At 41.0% G+C, this 15131-nt stretch overlaps 1 protein-coding gene and 1 pseudogene across 2 annotated transcripts in view; both read right to left on the bottom strand.

Annotated features, from left to right (window-relative positions):
• The window catches only part of ddx43 (DEAD (Asp-Glu-Ala-Asp) box polypeptide 43), a 31403-nt gene extending 26878 nt beyond the window's left edge, over nucleotides 1-4525 (bottom strand). The window contains exons 1-2 of one of the 2 annotated variants that reach the window (XM_023969768.2): nucleotides 4006-4525; nucleotides 3801-3856 (exon numbers count right to left, since the gene is read on the bottom strand). In XM_023969768.2, the coding sequence (XP_023825536.1) occupies nucleotides 3801-3856; nucleotides 4006-4345 (396 nt within the window). In that variant the 5' untranslated portion in view covers nucleotides 4346-4525. The remainder of the gene's footprint in view (nucleotides 1-3800; nucleotides 3857-4005) is intronic. The other variant, XM_023969766.2, reaches the window with a different exon arrangement.
• A 3621-nt stretch (nucleotides 4526-8146) lies between these two features.
• Nucleotides 8147-15131, bottom strand: part of LOC111951960 (potassium voltage-gated channel subfamily KQT member 5-like) — a 132058-nt pseudogene continuing 125073 nt past the window's right edge.

Here is a 15131-nt window from a genome sequence, read left to right as displayed (position 1 = left end):
TCAAGGATGATCAAAGGAAACAGGATGCACCTGACCTCAATTTTGTGTCTCTCTCATAGCAAAGGGTCTGAATACTTATGTAAATTAGTTTTCAAAAAAATCTGTTTTGCTTTGTCATTATGGGGTACTGTGTGTAGATTGGGGATAAAACATTTTAAAAAGCCTCAGCAATCATTTTAGAATAAGGCTGTAATGCAACAAAATGTGGAAAAAGTCAAGGGGTCTGAATACTTTCCAATGGCACTGTTTCTAACCTAGATCGCTAACTACATATACTAGCCATCGTTGCTAGTAGCAAGCACCATGCCCAGTCTGTCTCCCCCTGCGAACTCCTTGCTCACTGGCTGTCATAGACAGCATAGCAAAGATTATTCAGTATATAGTACAGCTTCACCGCTTCCTCTGATCCAGAAATAGTTTACGAAATTAAGAGCGCCGGTATTTGTCTGAGCATAGCTAGCAAGACAACCTCTTCTGCTTACCAAAACTCCACCCACTGTTTGATTGACAGGTCTAACACATCAAAAAAATTAACACTAAGGAGCAATTGGGAAATAAAAAAGCCAAATTAAGCATTGCAATTGGTTTATTGAATTTCATTGATCATTTGAATGACAGTTAAATCACAGAGTATAGAAAATTATTTCTATTGCAATTGAGAATTCATGTACTTTTTGTCACAATTCATGTCATGAGGAAATGTAAAACATGAGAAATTATGTCATTTAAGCATTTACATTTAGTTTTTAAAATGTGTCAGTGTTGTACTGGACAGTACCATGACATTTCTGAAATTGGCAGGCATTATGCATACTCAATTATTAAAATGCTATATATTTTTTTACATTTCAATTTTGTCACAAAAATGCAAACCCATTTAGGAAAAGCAAACATATTGATGAATAATTAGCATTGCCAATTGAGTTTCGGCAGGTAAATGCATTCATATTACATATGAACTAGTTACTAGCTAACGTTATTATACGAGCTAGCTATTAGCTAATGACGCACTGTTGTTCACAGCTTTTCACTAACATTGTTCATTCATCAAGGTAACAGAGTTTCAGTAATTTTTTATTTAACCTTTATTTAACCAGGTAGGCTAGTTGAGAACAAGTTCTCATTTACAACTGCGACCTGGCCAAGATAAAGCAAAGCGACACAAACAGTTACACATAGAATAAACAAACATGCAGTCAATAATACAATAGAAAAAAGTCGATATACAGTGTGCACAAACGAGGTAGGATAAGGTAGGTAAGGCAATAAATAGGCCATAGTGGCGAAATAATGACAATATAGTAATTAAACACTGCAGTGATAGATGTGCAAAAGATAAGTGTGCAAGTAGATACTGGGGTGCAAAAGAGCAAAATAAATAACAGTATAGGGGATGAGGTGGTTGGATGGGCTATTTACAGATGGGCTATGTACAGTTGCAGTGATCTGTGAGCTGATCTGACAGCTGGTGCTTAAAGTTAGAGGGAGATGTGTCTCCAGCTTCAGTGATTTTTGCAGTTTCGATCCAGTCATTGGCAGCAGAGAACTGGAAGGAAAGGCGGCCAAGGAGGAATTGGCTTTGGGGGTGACCAGTGAGATACCTGCTGGAGCGCGTGCTACGGGTGGGTGCTGCTATGGTGACCAGTGAACTGAGATAAGGCAAGGCTTTACCTAGTAAAGACTTATAGATGACCTGGAGCCAGTGGGTTTGGCGACGAATATGAAGCGAGGGCCAGCCAACGAGAGCATACAGGTCGCAGTGGTGGGTAGTATATGGGGCTTTGGTGACAAAACGGATGGCACTGTGATAGACTGCATCCAATTTGTTGAGTAGAGTGTTGGAGGCTATTTTGTAAATGACATCGCCGAAGTCAAGGATTGGTAGGATAGTCAGTTTTATGAGGGTATGTTTGGCTGCATGAGTGAATGATGCTTTGTTGCGAAATAGGAAGCTGATTCTAGATTTAATTTTGGATTGGAGATGCTTAATGTGAGTCTGGAAGGAGAGTTTACAGTCTAACCAGACACCTAGGTATTGTAGTTGTCCACATATTCTAAGTCAGAGCCGTCCAGAGTAGTGATGCTGGATGGGCAGGCAGGTGTGGGCAACGATCAGTTGAAGAGCATGCATTTAGTTTTACTTGCATTTAAGAGCAGTTGGAGGCCACGGAAGGAGAGTTGTATGGCATTGAAGCTCGTTTGGAGGTTAGTTAACACAGTGTCCAAAGAAGGGCCAGACGTATACAGTATGGTGTCGTCTGCGCAGAGGTGGATCAGAGAATCACCAGCAGCAAGAGCGACATCATTGATGTATACAGAGAAAAGAGTCGGCCCGAGAATTGAACCCTGTGGCACCCCCATAGAAACTGCCAGAGGTCCGGACAACAGGCCCTCCGATTTGACACACTGAACTCTATCTGAGAAGTAGTTGGTGAACCAGGCGAGGCAGTCATTTGAGAAATTAAGGCTGTTGAGTTTGCCGTTAAGAATGTGGTGGTTGACAGAGTCGAAAGCCTTGGCCAGGTCGATGAATACAGCTGCACAGTATTGTCTCTTTTCGATGGCGGTTATGATATCGTTTAGTACCTTGAGCGTGGCTGAGGTGCACACATGACCAGCTCTGAAAGCAGATTGCATAGCAGAAAAGGTACGGTGGGTTTCGAAATGGTCGGTTATCTGTTTGTTAACTTGGCTTTCGAAGACCTTAGAAAGGCAGGTTAGGATAGATATAGGTCTGTAGCAGTTTGGGTCTAGAGTGTCTCCCCCTTTGAAGAGGGGGATGAATGAGGCAGCTGTCCAATCTTTGGGGATCTCAGACCATACGAAAGAGGTTGTACAGGCTAATAAATAGGGGTTGCAACAATTTCAGCGGATAATTTTAGAAAGAGAGGGTCCAGAATGTCTAGCCCGGCTGATTTGTAGGGGTCCAGATTTTGCAGCTCTTTCAGATCAACTATCAGGATTTGGGTGAAAGAGAAATGGGGGAGGCTTGGGCAAGTTGCTGTGGGGGCGGTACAGGGCTGTTGACCAGGGTAGGGGTAGCCAGGTGGAAAGCATGGCCAGCCATAGAAAAATGCTTATTGAAATTCTCAATTATCATGGATTTATAAATAGCCTCAGTGTAGTGGGCAGCTGGGAGGAGGTTCTCTTATTCTCCATGGACTTTAGTGTCCCAGAACTTTTTGGAGTTAGTGCTACAGGATGCAAATTTCTGYTTGAAAAAGTTGGCCTTTGCTTTCTAACTGTCTGTGTAAATTGGTTCCTAACTTGCCTGAAATGTGGCATATCGCGGGGGCTATTCGATGCTAATGCAATAATAACTTTCATGGGGTTAGGTTTGATAGCCAGAAAAAGCAAACAACCACATTCTTTCCAAAAGAGCTAGTTAGCACATTTCAGACCTAACCACTGTACCCCGCACATTGACTCGGTACCCCCTGTATATAGCCTCGTTATTGTTATGTACATGTAACGTTATTGTGTTACTTTTAGATTTATTAGAATATCTTTCTTCTTTTTTTTTTACTTTAGTCCATTTATAAAATATTTTCTTAACTCTATTTTACTGCATTGTTGGTTAATGGCTCCTATGTAAGCATTTCACGGTAAGGGGTCTACCTACACCTGTTGTATTCGGGGCATGTGACAAATAACGTTACAATTTGATTTGATCATGTTGGTGTCAGTCACTTTGCCTCAATTATTTTTGTTAGATAACTAACTAGCTAAAGTTGGCTACATTCTACCTATACATTGCGACTTTCTACTATTGGCTAGCAAGTTACAAATTGGCTACTTGCCTTGATTCGTGCACCACTTGTTTCTTCAAGTTCACGTATTTTAGCTCCTCCGCGACCTGTTGAATTAAGCGTAACATGAACTAGTGCACATGCAAGACTTGCCAAGCTAACTTTCCTGACTAGCTAACTAATTCACACATTTCGCTAACTAGCTAGCATTTGCATAGCATCTTTGTTGTGAGGAATGTTGTTGTTGGTGACCTACCTATAACCCTTCCAATTGAGGTATTTTCCACCGTGAAAGTGACGGGCGGAGTTGAAGCCGATCCGTCTGCGCCACGACCTCCGCGTTCACCTCTACAGGCATAACGATCTCCACTTCTGGAGAACACGCGGTCGTTGTTGCAACCATAGCTGTCCCTCCAATTTTGACAATGCGAACCGTTGGGATCCCCTCTCCCTCTTGGCGCTCTGAAACCACCTGCATTTCCCACCCCAAAACACACATTTTCCTTCGCACTCCCTTTCCACGAAGACTTCCAATCTGTGGGTGGTGCTGTAATAGCAGGCGTAGGTACATCGTTTTCCTCCTCCCAGTCTGACATTACAAACGAGAAAGAACGTTAACTGGCTAACTAATTTGACATCATCTGATCTGATGCCAATTGTGTTCCCTAACATCCGGTTTTGTGACCTTTATGTGACCTTTCTATTTTTCACACAATCAGCTGTTTGCAGTTCAGTGGGGTGGATGAAAATCTATCCTAATTTTTTAGGATTGTTTTTTGCGTGTTTTTGTCTTCCTCCCTGGCTGAGATTATGCTACTTTCATAAACAAGTGGGAAGGTGATATTTACCACATTCAATTGGAAAACGATCCACGGTAGTGATGGGTCGTTAGCGAACGAGTTGTAGGTAACGTTGGGAGCCGGCATGCATTTAAGAAGAGCCGAATCTATTTATAAATACATTTAAAAAAATAGGATATGAATAATCAAAATATTTAAATGAATAGAATTAAATACTTCAAAGAACGAAAAAAAKAAAAAATAATATAGGCCTAAATGCTCAAGCGCACACACATTTGTTCTGAAATATCTTCTGAGCCGGTGGAAGAACAAGGCCTCTGTCTACCCACGGTTTACTGAAGTCATGACAGGGAGACTGCATAGTGGCCACATCCGTTCTGTCTGAGAGGGTCTTCTTGAAAACGGAACAAATAATTACTGAGAGAAGAAACCGCATTAGCCCCTCAAAAGTGAGGCAGCTTGCATTTCTGAATGCAAATCTCTCATAAAAGCAAAATATGGTCAGCATTGCTGTGTGCTGCTGGTTATAACATGGCAATAAAGAAGAGAGAGAAAAGAGGGACCAGTTTAATGTTTTAAGTGGAATGCTGCAGTTTTGCACATTGTTATTTATTTTTCTTTGATATGGTGCAAAATTATATTATTATGTTGTTCAGATTGTATTCGTTTTGAATTGTTACATTTATATGCACTTTGTTTATATTCGTTAAAAAAGTGATACTTCAAATGCACATGTGTAATAGCATCCTTCATTTTTTACATTTATTTCAATTTGTGGGATGTTGCAGTTTTGCAAATTGTTATTTATTTTTCTTTGATATGGTGCAATATTCTATTATGCTGTTCAGACTCTATTCGTTTTGAATGGTTAGATTTATATGCACTTTGTTTATATACATTAAAAAGTTACACTTTAAATGCAAACGTTTAATAGCATTATTTTTCATAACAAACCAATGCATTTTTAAATACATTGTGGTAAAGGTAGAGTATGATTTCATTTAATAATTTAATTAGAATTGTTTTAACACCAATCATAGTCAAACTATCACAAACTGTTTGACTTGAAAAAATAGAGCCGTTTGGGAGCCAAAAGACCCGGCTCCTTTTGGTGAGCTGAACCGAAGGAACCGGGTCAGTGAAAAGAGCCTGAATGCCCATCACTAATCCACTGAACACCCCTCCAACTCGTAATTACTAGTGGGGAAACTCTTCTATCATCCCTGAGCTCCAACTTCTCCCACATACTGACCTCTGACGTCACCTACTAAGGAAATTACCTCAATAATAGCATGTTCGGCAGGTGTTAAAGAAAGGTTAAATAAAAAAATAATAAAAAAATCGGCAGGTGGGTGTGGCTTGAAGCAATGAGTGACGTATTTAAAGGGCAGCAGTGTATTTTGAACCCACAAACCAACCCCTCCCTGTTTTTCAACTGGTCGTTCAGTACAATTCTGTTTCCGTTTAATTGAACATTCCACTAGTTTTTTTTCGTGCTGAACGCAGCCCTTTGAGGACTTCAAGTTAGGCGTAGTGCTGCATTTATAACAAAGTGGGAAGGTGTTATTTACCACATATGATTGGGAAAAATTTACTTGAACCCCCCTCAAACTCGTAATTACTAGTGGAAAACTTATTTATCATCCCTGAGCTCCGACTTCTCCCACATGCTGATCTTTGACGTCACCTACCTAGTTCGTTTACAAGCATGATAGCTGTACTTTTAGTTCATGGATGACACAGCTTGTTTTTTAGCCAGTCAGTGTTTCTCAACAAGTTCATAGCTCATGAATGCATCCAACTGGTATTTACGACTTCACAACTGGTAATTACCACCTTTACACTTGGTTATGAAAGCAACATGAACCAGACTTAGAGCTTCCTCTTACACAGACATCTTAGCATAGTAGGGCATAGGCTGTAGTATCAAAGATGGTGATGTATATTGACTGGTGTATATAGGAGAATCACCCTCCATTACCCACCTTTGACCTTCTAATCCAATGGGTTTTGAGAAGGAAGCGAGGAGAGAGGAAGCGAGGAATCAAAGAAATGCAATTGAGATTCTTCCTATGGCTCTGCCTCTCCTCTCTTGTAGGCTATTATCTATATTGAACAAATAAATAAACGTGACATGTTACAATTTCAAAGATTTTACTGAGTTACACTTCATAGAAGGAAATCAGTCAATTGAAATAAATGAATTAGGTCTTAATGGCCTGGGAGGGCATAGGCCACCCACTGGGGAGCCAGCCCAGCCAATCAGAATTAGTTTTTCCCCACAAAAGAGCTTTATTACAGACAGAAATACTCCTCAGCACCCTTCCTCCCCCTCCTCAGACGATCCCGCTGGTGAAAAAAATCGATGTGGAGGTCCTGGACAGGCGTGGTTACAAGCTGTCTGTGGTTGTGAGGCCGTTTGGATGTACTGACAAATTCTCAAAAACAATGGCTTATGGTAGAGAAATTTCTCTGGCAACAGCTCTGTTGGACATTCTTGCAGTCAACATGCTAATTGCACGCTCCCTCAAAACTTGACATCTTTGGCATTGTGCTGTGTGACAAAACTGCATATTTTAGAGTTGCCATTTATTGTCCTCGGCACAAGGTACACCTGTTTTATTTCAGCTCATGAGAAATGGGACCAACACTTTACATGTTGCGTTTCTATTTTTGTTCAGTATAGTTAAAGTGACAGCTCTGTCCAAAGTACTTATCAGACAGCCCGTACTTGGCTGCACAGCTTTCTGTAGGCTGCAGAAAGATCTGGCCTATGTGAGTTGAGTGCCCTATGTAGGGTTGGAAAGGGAGGTTATATTACTGGTAACTTTCTAAGTTTACCAGTAAACTACCAGAATGTGTGTAACTTTAAAGGATTTTATGGAATTTTCATCACATGACATCTAGTGGCTTTTTGAGTAATTCAGATTATCACAGGTGTCATTAATTATCTCTGGACCCTTACAAAATAATAAAATAAGATTATTTTAAAATCAAAAATAGAATGACAAAACTGTAAACATTATCCTGAATACAACTCATCAACTTAGTGAATACCATTGGTGTTTAATATGAGAGTTTCAACATGAAATATCCTATTTATTTATTTAACTATGTCAATGTCAATGTCACGCCAAACTGGTGGCAGTTGTGAAAAAGTAAATCGTTGGAAGAGATGCAGAGTTATCTATTTGTTAATTGTCTTACTTTTTATCTGCATTGTTGGGAAGGGGATGGTAAATGAGCATTTCACGGTAAAGTCTACACTTGCTGTATTTGGCGCATGTGACAAATAAAAATGTATTTGATTTGATTCCTCATTAACCTTATGGTCTATCATCTAGAAACCCATGGACAATATGGACAGAGATATAACAAATTAATACTTTATATGAATACATTTTTTTTTAAAGTTAATCAAGTGTAAATTACCAGAATTACCATAGATTGCCATAGATTACCTGTTAATTACTAACATTACCGGAAATAACTTTTGTAAACTACCAGTAGTTTTGCAATCCTAGCCCTAAGCCTCTTTTTATAGTGCAACTTGGTGTGGTTATACAGTATTTCATTCAAGACATCCAGACCAAAAAATACTTTCATGTTTGTAGTTTATTGATGTATAATATTACAATTCATTTTGTATTTCTCCTCCACAGAGATCTTGTAACCTCTGTTATGTGCACTTTAATACATTAATTTGAAATAATTAGGAATGTTAACATTATCAACCATGTATTTTCAAGGGCAATTCTGCCGTATTCATTATCTCCAGCACCAAAACAGTATCTACATACACGGAGTGTACAAAACATTAGAAACACCTTCCTAATATTGAGTTCCACCCCCCTTTGCCTTCAGAACAGCCTCAATTGGTAGGGGCATGGACTCTACACGGTGTCGAAATCGTCCCACATGATGCTGGCCCGTGTTGACTCCAATGCTTCCCACAGTTGTGTCAAGTTGACTGGATGTCTATTGGGTGGTGGACCATTCTTGATACACACAGGAAACTGTTGAGCGTAAAAAACCCTGCAGCATTGCAGTTCTTGGCACACTCAAACCGGTGCGCCTGCCACCTACTACCATACCCCGTTCAAAGGCACTTAAATCTTTTGTCTTGCCGATTCACCCTCTGAATGGTACACATACACAATCCATGTCTCAATTGACTGAAGGCTTAAAAATCACTCTTTACAATTATCCTGTCTTCTCCCCTTCATTTACACTGATTTAAATATATTTAAGAGGTGACATCAATAAGGGATCATAGCTTTCACCTGGATCCACCTGGTCAGTCTATGTCATGGAAAGAACAGGTGTTCCTAATGTTTTGTACACTCAGGGTGTTTCTCAAAATGCATACAACTGTGCTCCGAGCACGCAAATTGGAGCATGGGAGGGTCAGAGTATGAGCCAAAATCAAAGTATGTGAAACGGAGGACTGAGAGCACTTCTTGAATGCGTACTCTGTTTAAGTAATAATGCCCGGTGTTTGGAGGATATATTGGCACTGGTGTTGTAAATGCCAATATATCCTCCAAAGTATTAAAAGTAAAGAAAACTGTGATTTTCAAAACCTGCAATGAGTTTCTAGCCAGAGGGAGGGTATTTTCTTGCTCCCCACATCCCCACAAGTCTCATAGTGTTAGGGAATCACTGTTAAATAAATGTTTATTTTTTGATGTTCACGTAGAACTTTTTTACTTTATATATTTTTTCTACAAATGCGCTGTTTTCACATATGAAGACACTGTAATTGTGCTGGAGATAATGAAAATAAGGTTGAAAAGTGGTGGAATTGCCCTTTTAGGCTTGTTTTGGATAATAAATGACAGTACAAGTGATATAGAACATGTACTGTAGTAGATTTGCAGCCATTAAAAGTGTGTTATCCAAGTTTCAGAAACTGAGCTTACACCTGTATGAGTTATTCTACGTAGCTAGGCACTGAGCTACACATGCAGCCCAGTGGAGAAAAAATAGATATAATCATATTAAAATGCAAGAAAGGCACTGTTAAGCATTTACAGAATAAACTAAGGGAAATTAACCATTAATTAACCAGTCAATTTTATATAACTTCAGTCTGCAGACCAAGCATGACATTTCTTCAAAGGAAGACTCCATACTCCATAGTTAACTAAGTGGATTCGATACTCAGCCTTCTTCCAATGGAGCTGAACTCTACAAGTACCTCCTGTCTGTCACATTGTTTTGATTATGTATCTGAAAAACATTTCATTACAGAGCATAAAACCACCAGTTACATATGCAGGTTCCAAAGCCTCCAAACGATTGTGCTTTCAGTTGCGCATTTATCGTACCAACTCCGCTCAAACACTGCGGCCATAGTCATATAATATCCCATTTTAACACACAGCTATGTAGATTTTGCAGGTCACATACTGTATTAACATAAATGATATACAGGTAACTGCCAAAATAAAGGAAACACCAACATAAAGTGTCTTAATAGGGCATTGGGCCACCATGAGCTGCCAGAACAGCTTCAATGTACCTTGGAATAGATTCTAATGTCTGGAACACTATAATTTGGTGTTTTGTTGATGGTGGTGGAAAACGCTGTCTCAGGCCTCGCGTTTCAGAATCCCCCATAAGGGTTAATTGGGTTGAGATCTGTTGATTGAGAGAGACACACACACACGAAAATATACTACAGTTTACTATAGAATACTACAGTACTTACTATAGAAAATAATGAATATTATAAGAATATTATACTACACAATGTAGTATCCCTCGATCATGTGTAGCACTTACTATAGAATGTTGTAGTATAGTGTAGAATACTATAGTAAATACTACAGTATTATCCCGACAAAAAAACAGCAGTAAATACTACAGTAATGTCTGCAAAAACACATTTTTTTTTAAACTATAGTAAATACTACAGTATACCCAGTACTACAGTATACCCTGACCATTTCCCTACTCGATATCGCAATTTGTTCACCCATAAGTGAGAAACCTACATGCCAAGTATAGACCATATATTGTGTTCCTTACAGGCTATGGAAAAGAGCAGAAGCTCTGAACTATCCGTTCAGACCCCAGTCCTATCTACCTACAGGTTATGCAAAATGTGCTCTTTTATTAGTTCTCCAGAAGGTTTCTTGAAGGATGAAGCCTTCACTTCTATGTCAAAGATTATAATACAATAACACTATAGTAAATACTACAGTAATGTCAGCAAAAACACTACAGTAAATACTACAGTATATTACAATCCGCAAAAACACTACATTAATTACTATAGTATATACTACAGTTTTCCTTTTACTACAGTATTTACACTATAGTTAACAGTAAATACTACAGTGAAGTCTGCAAAAACACTACAGTGAATACTATAGTATTTATACCAGAGTATACTATAGTATTTTTTCATGTGCGCACTTTCCACACCTGTGTGAAAGTGCCTGCTTTCAATATACGTTGAATCCCTAATTTACTCAAGTGTTTTCTTTATTTTGGCAGTTATCTGTACATATTGCATTCTACAGTGTAATTGTTAATCAGCTAAGCCAAGTGCACTTATGCACCATAAAAACAAATGTGTTGAATGGAAGCTGTCATCATTAACTCCACAGAAGACATTTAAGACTGTTGTGTCTGTCTCTTCTTCAAGAACAAAAAGGTGCAAAATAGAGGAAATCAAAATGGCTGACACAATTCTGTGCATATTCTCATTCAAGAGCAGGCATCTGTGTTCAGGCTGAGTGGCAGTCAAACAGTGCTGCTGCCTGTGTACCACAAGGCAGTGGTACACATGAGCTGTAAGACAAGAAACCCTGCATTCTGTAGTGTTTATTGTGACCTACAACTGCAGTGTACCACAGCCTTGTTTCACTATCTACTGTATCACAGTCATAACTGATCTTATTTGGCTGCTGTTTGTCTTTCACTAAATGCCTTTAAAAGTCAAAAACAATGAATCCTACTGGAGCACGCAATCAGCAAATTGGATTTGTTGAAAATCAAATGGCCTCACAAGATTGTACAATTTATTAGGAAAATAATTGACAAATATACTTCATTAGGGTTATCTTCTTATGTTAATATCAAATTAATTATTGTATTATCTATTACTAAATGGTGAGCGTGTTAGGTATACTTGGGTAATAATAGCTGACTGCTCCAAATTGCCTCTCAAGGGTTTGGAAGATACATGAATGGAACATGCAGGTAAACAGGTGAGATGTGGGCTTATGAGGTTGGACTCAGCCATCATATCTGTGGTTCCAAGGCTATCGAAGAGGCTCGGGGGCTTGAATGCTCTCGACCCTAAAGTGCGGTTTAGACATGCGGTGGTCATGCATAGTCGAGAGATCAAACAGTACCACTATCTGACCAACCTCTCTTTTGTTCGATCTCCCCTTCCCCTGTTAGTTTCTCAGCTTGTTGCTGTTTTAGGAAATAGTCCATGCAATGATATGCACGAGAGGACATCTTTTGTTGACATCTCAAACATCTTAAAAACAGAGTTATAATCAACAGTTTCAAATCTTTTTTTTTTTTTGTCCAGTGAATCCTCTATGCTGGATGGTCGTATTAGTAATGTGTGTGTTGGGGGGAAGGGGTTATTTTATTCACTCCTATGGAACAGTTATTTTAGTCGTACATGGGGAGGCTGGTTGAGGGACTCTGCACTGTCCATTGTGGGGATGTGGGGTCTGATCAAACTGCTTGAGGACCCCCCATCTTCAGTCAGCAAGAGGTCCAAGCAGCCAGTACCGTCTGCTGTGGGATGGGACAGGAAGCCACTCTCCTGGGACAGGAAATCAAACTGGTCCATCTGCGGCTCCAGGTCACAGACAGTGATGAAAAGGTCTTTCTCACGCCAGTTGCTAACGTCGGGGTTGCCATGGGAGCCATCACTGGAACTGCTACGGTTGCCGAGGGGGGAGGACAGGTTGGGGGGGTTGTCTGCAGATGGCTGGGTAAGGTTGTGTGCTGACCAGGACTTCCCCAGCCCCTGTCCCTGTCCCCGCTCAGAGGGTACCCCCTCACATCCAGAGGAGAACAGCAGCAAGGGGTCCACCTCCAGGCTCAAGTGCCTCCTCCAGGGGCCCTCTTCCCTCAAGTGGGGCTTCCCCCTCAGCTGCACCCTGCTCTGGGCATGTTCCCTCTCTCTGTCCTCCTCTCCATCGTCCACCCTGGAGCCCACCATCACAGAGGGTCCTGAGCTCTCCTCCAGCCTACCCCTTCGAGGAGCATCCGGGGTGGGGCAGAGGGGTCGCCTGTGCTGGGGGCCAGTGGTGGGCAGCTGGAGGGTGGCGGCACCAGCGGATGGTGGAGGGGGCAGGAGGTTAGGGAAATGAGCTCGCCTGGGGAAACTACTGGGGGTGGCGAGGAGCGGGTAGGTGCTATCAGGGGGCAGGAAGGGCAAGGGTGTGAGGGATGCGGTGGAGGCAGGGTAGGAGGGGGGGCAGGTGTTGAGGGTGAGCTCGCTGGGGGCCAGTATGAGCTGGAGGCCCCTGGAGAGATGGTCACCTGTTGTTGACCGGGACATACCCCCACCCCCCTCACCTGGATGCCCTCTTACACACTCCCCTCCCAGGGGGGAGCCAGAGGACAGGTCCTTGCTGAGGATGGAGCTCTGGTAGTCGGATGTCTGGTGCTCCAACTCGAAAAGGGGCAGGGAGGAGAGGGTGAGGGCAGACGAACCATTTTGTAACACCTGCCTGTACACATCCAGCAGAGAGTCCAGCTTTGACTCTATGGACGTCACCTGGGGGGGAGGGGGGGTGACAGTTAAAAGCAACAAGGGTTCACTGTGCAAGTGACAAACACACACTATAGACACTGAACAAAAATATAAACGCAACAAGCAACAATTTCAAAGATTTGACTGAGTTACAGTTCATATAAGGAAATTAATCAATTGAAATAAATTAATTAGGTCCTAATCTAAGGATTTCACATGACTTGGAATACAGATAYGCATCTGTTGGTCACAGATACCTTAAAAAAAGGTAGGGACGTGGATCAGAAATCCAGTCAGCATCTGGTGTGACCACCATTTGCCTCATGCAGCGCTACACATCTACTTCGAATAGAGTTGATCAGGCTGTTGATTGTGGCCTGTGGAATGTTGTCCCACTCTTCAATGGCTGTGCGAAATTGCTTGATATTGGCGGGAACTGGAACAAGCAGTCGTACAAGTCAATCCAGAGCATCCCAAACATGCTCAATGGGAGACTTGTCTGGTGAGTATGCAGGCCATGGAGGAACTGGGACATTTTCAACTTCCAGGAATTATGTACAGACCCTTGMAACATGGTGCAGTGCATTGTCATGCAGAAAAATTAGGTGATGGCGGCGGATGATTGGCACGACAATGCGCCTCAGGATTTCGTCACGGTATCTCTGTGCATTCAAATTGCCATCGATAAAATGCAATTGTGTTTGTTGTCCGTAGCTTATGCTTGCCCATACCATAACCCCACCGCCATCATGGGGAACTCTGTTCACGATGTTGACATCAGCAAACCGCTTGCCCACACGAAGCCATACATGCTGTCTGCCATATGTACAGTATATACTGTAGTCTAGTCAAGGCCATTCTATTCAACTATTGCTGTATGTATACTATTCTATATACATATTCTACAGATATACTACATATTCTATCCACATACTGTCCATAATGTCTATACATCCCATCACATATACATACAGTACCAGTCAAAAGTTGACACACCTACTCATTCCAGGTTTTTTCTTTATCTTTACTATTTTCTACATTGTAGAATAACAGTGAAGACATCCAAACTATGAAATAACACATATGGATTCATGTACTAACCAAAAAACAAATCAAAATATACTTTATATTTGAGATTCTTCAAAGTAGCCACCCTTCGCCTTGATGACAGCTTTGCAAACACTTGGCACTTTGCAAACACTTTAAGAAGTGTTAAAAGTTAATTTGTGGAATTTCTTTCCTTCTTAATGCGTTTGAGCCAATCAGTTGTGTTGTGACAAGGTAGGGGTGGTATAGAGAATATAGCCCTATTTGGTAAAATACCAAGTCCATATTATGACAAGTACAGCTCAAATAAGCAAAGAGAAACGACAGTCCATCATTACTTTACTTTGAAGGTCAGTCAGTCCGGAACATTTCAATAACTTTGAAAGTTTCTCCAAGTGCAGTCGCAAGAACCATCAAGCGCTATCATGAAACTGGCTCTCATGAGGACCGACTCAGGAAAGGAAGAACCAGAGTTACCACTGCCGCAGAGGATAAGTTCATTAGAGTTACGAGCCTCAGAAATTGAAGCCCAAATAAATGTTTCACAGAGTTCAAGTAACAGACACCTCTCAACATCAACATTATCAGAGGAGACTGCGTGAATCAGGTCTTCATGGTCGAATTTCTGCAAAGAAACAACTGCTAAAGGACACCAATAAGAAGAAGAGACTTGCTTGGGCCAAGAAACACGAGCAACCATGTCTTTGTGAGATGCAGAGTAGGTGAATGGATGAAGCATGGAGGTGGTGTGATGGTGTGGGGTTGCTTTGCTGGTTACACTGTCTGTGATTTATTTAGAAT

Source organism: Salvelinus sp. IW2-2015, linkage group LG25, assembly GCF_002910315.2.
Source record: "Salvelinus sp. IW2-2015 linkage group LG25, ASM291031v2, whole genome shotgun sequence".
In the NCBI taxonomy this organism is placed as follows: domain Eukaryota; kingdom Metazoa; phylum Chordata; class Actinopteri; order Salmoniformes; family Salmonidae; genus Salvelinus; species Salvelinus sp. IW2-2015.
Note: the sequence above shows the minus strand (reverse complement) of the source record. Positions and strands in the feature narration are given on the sequence as shown.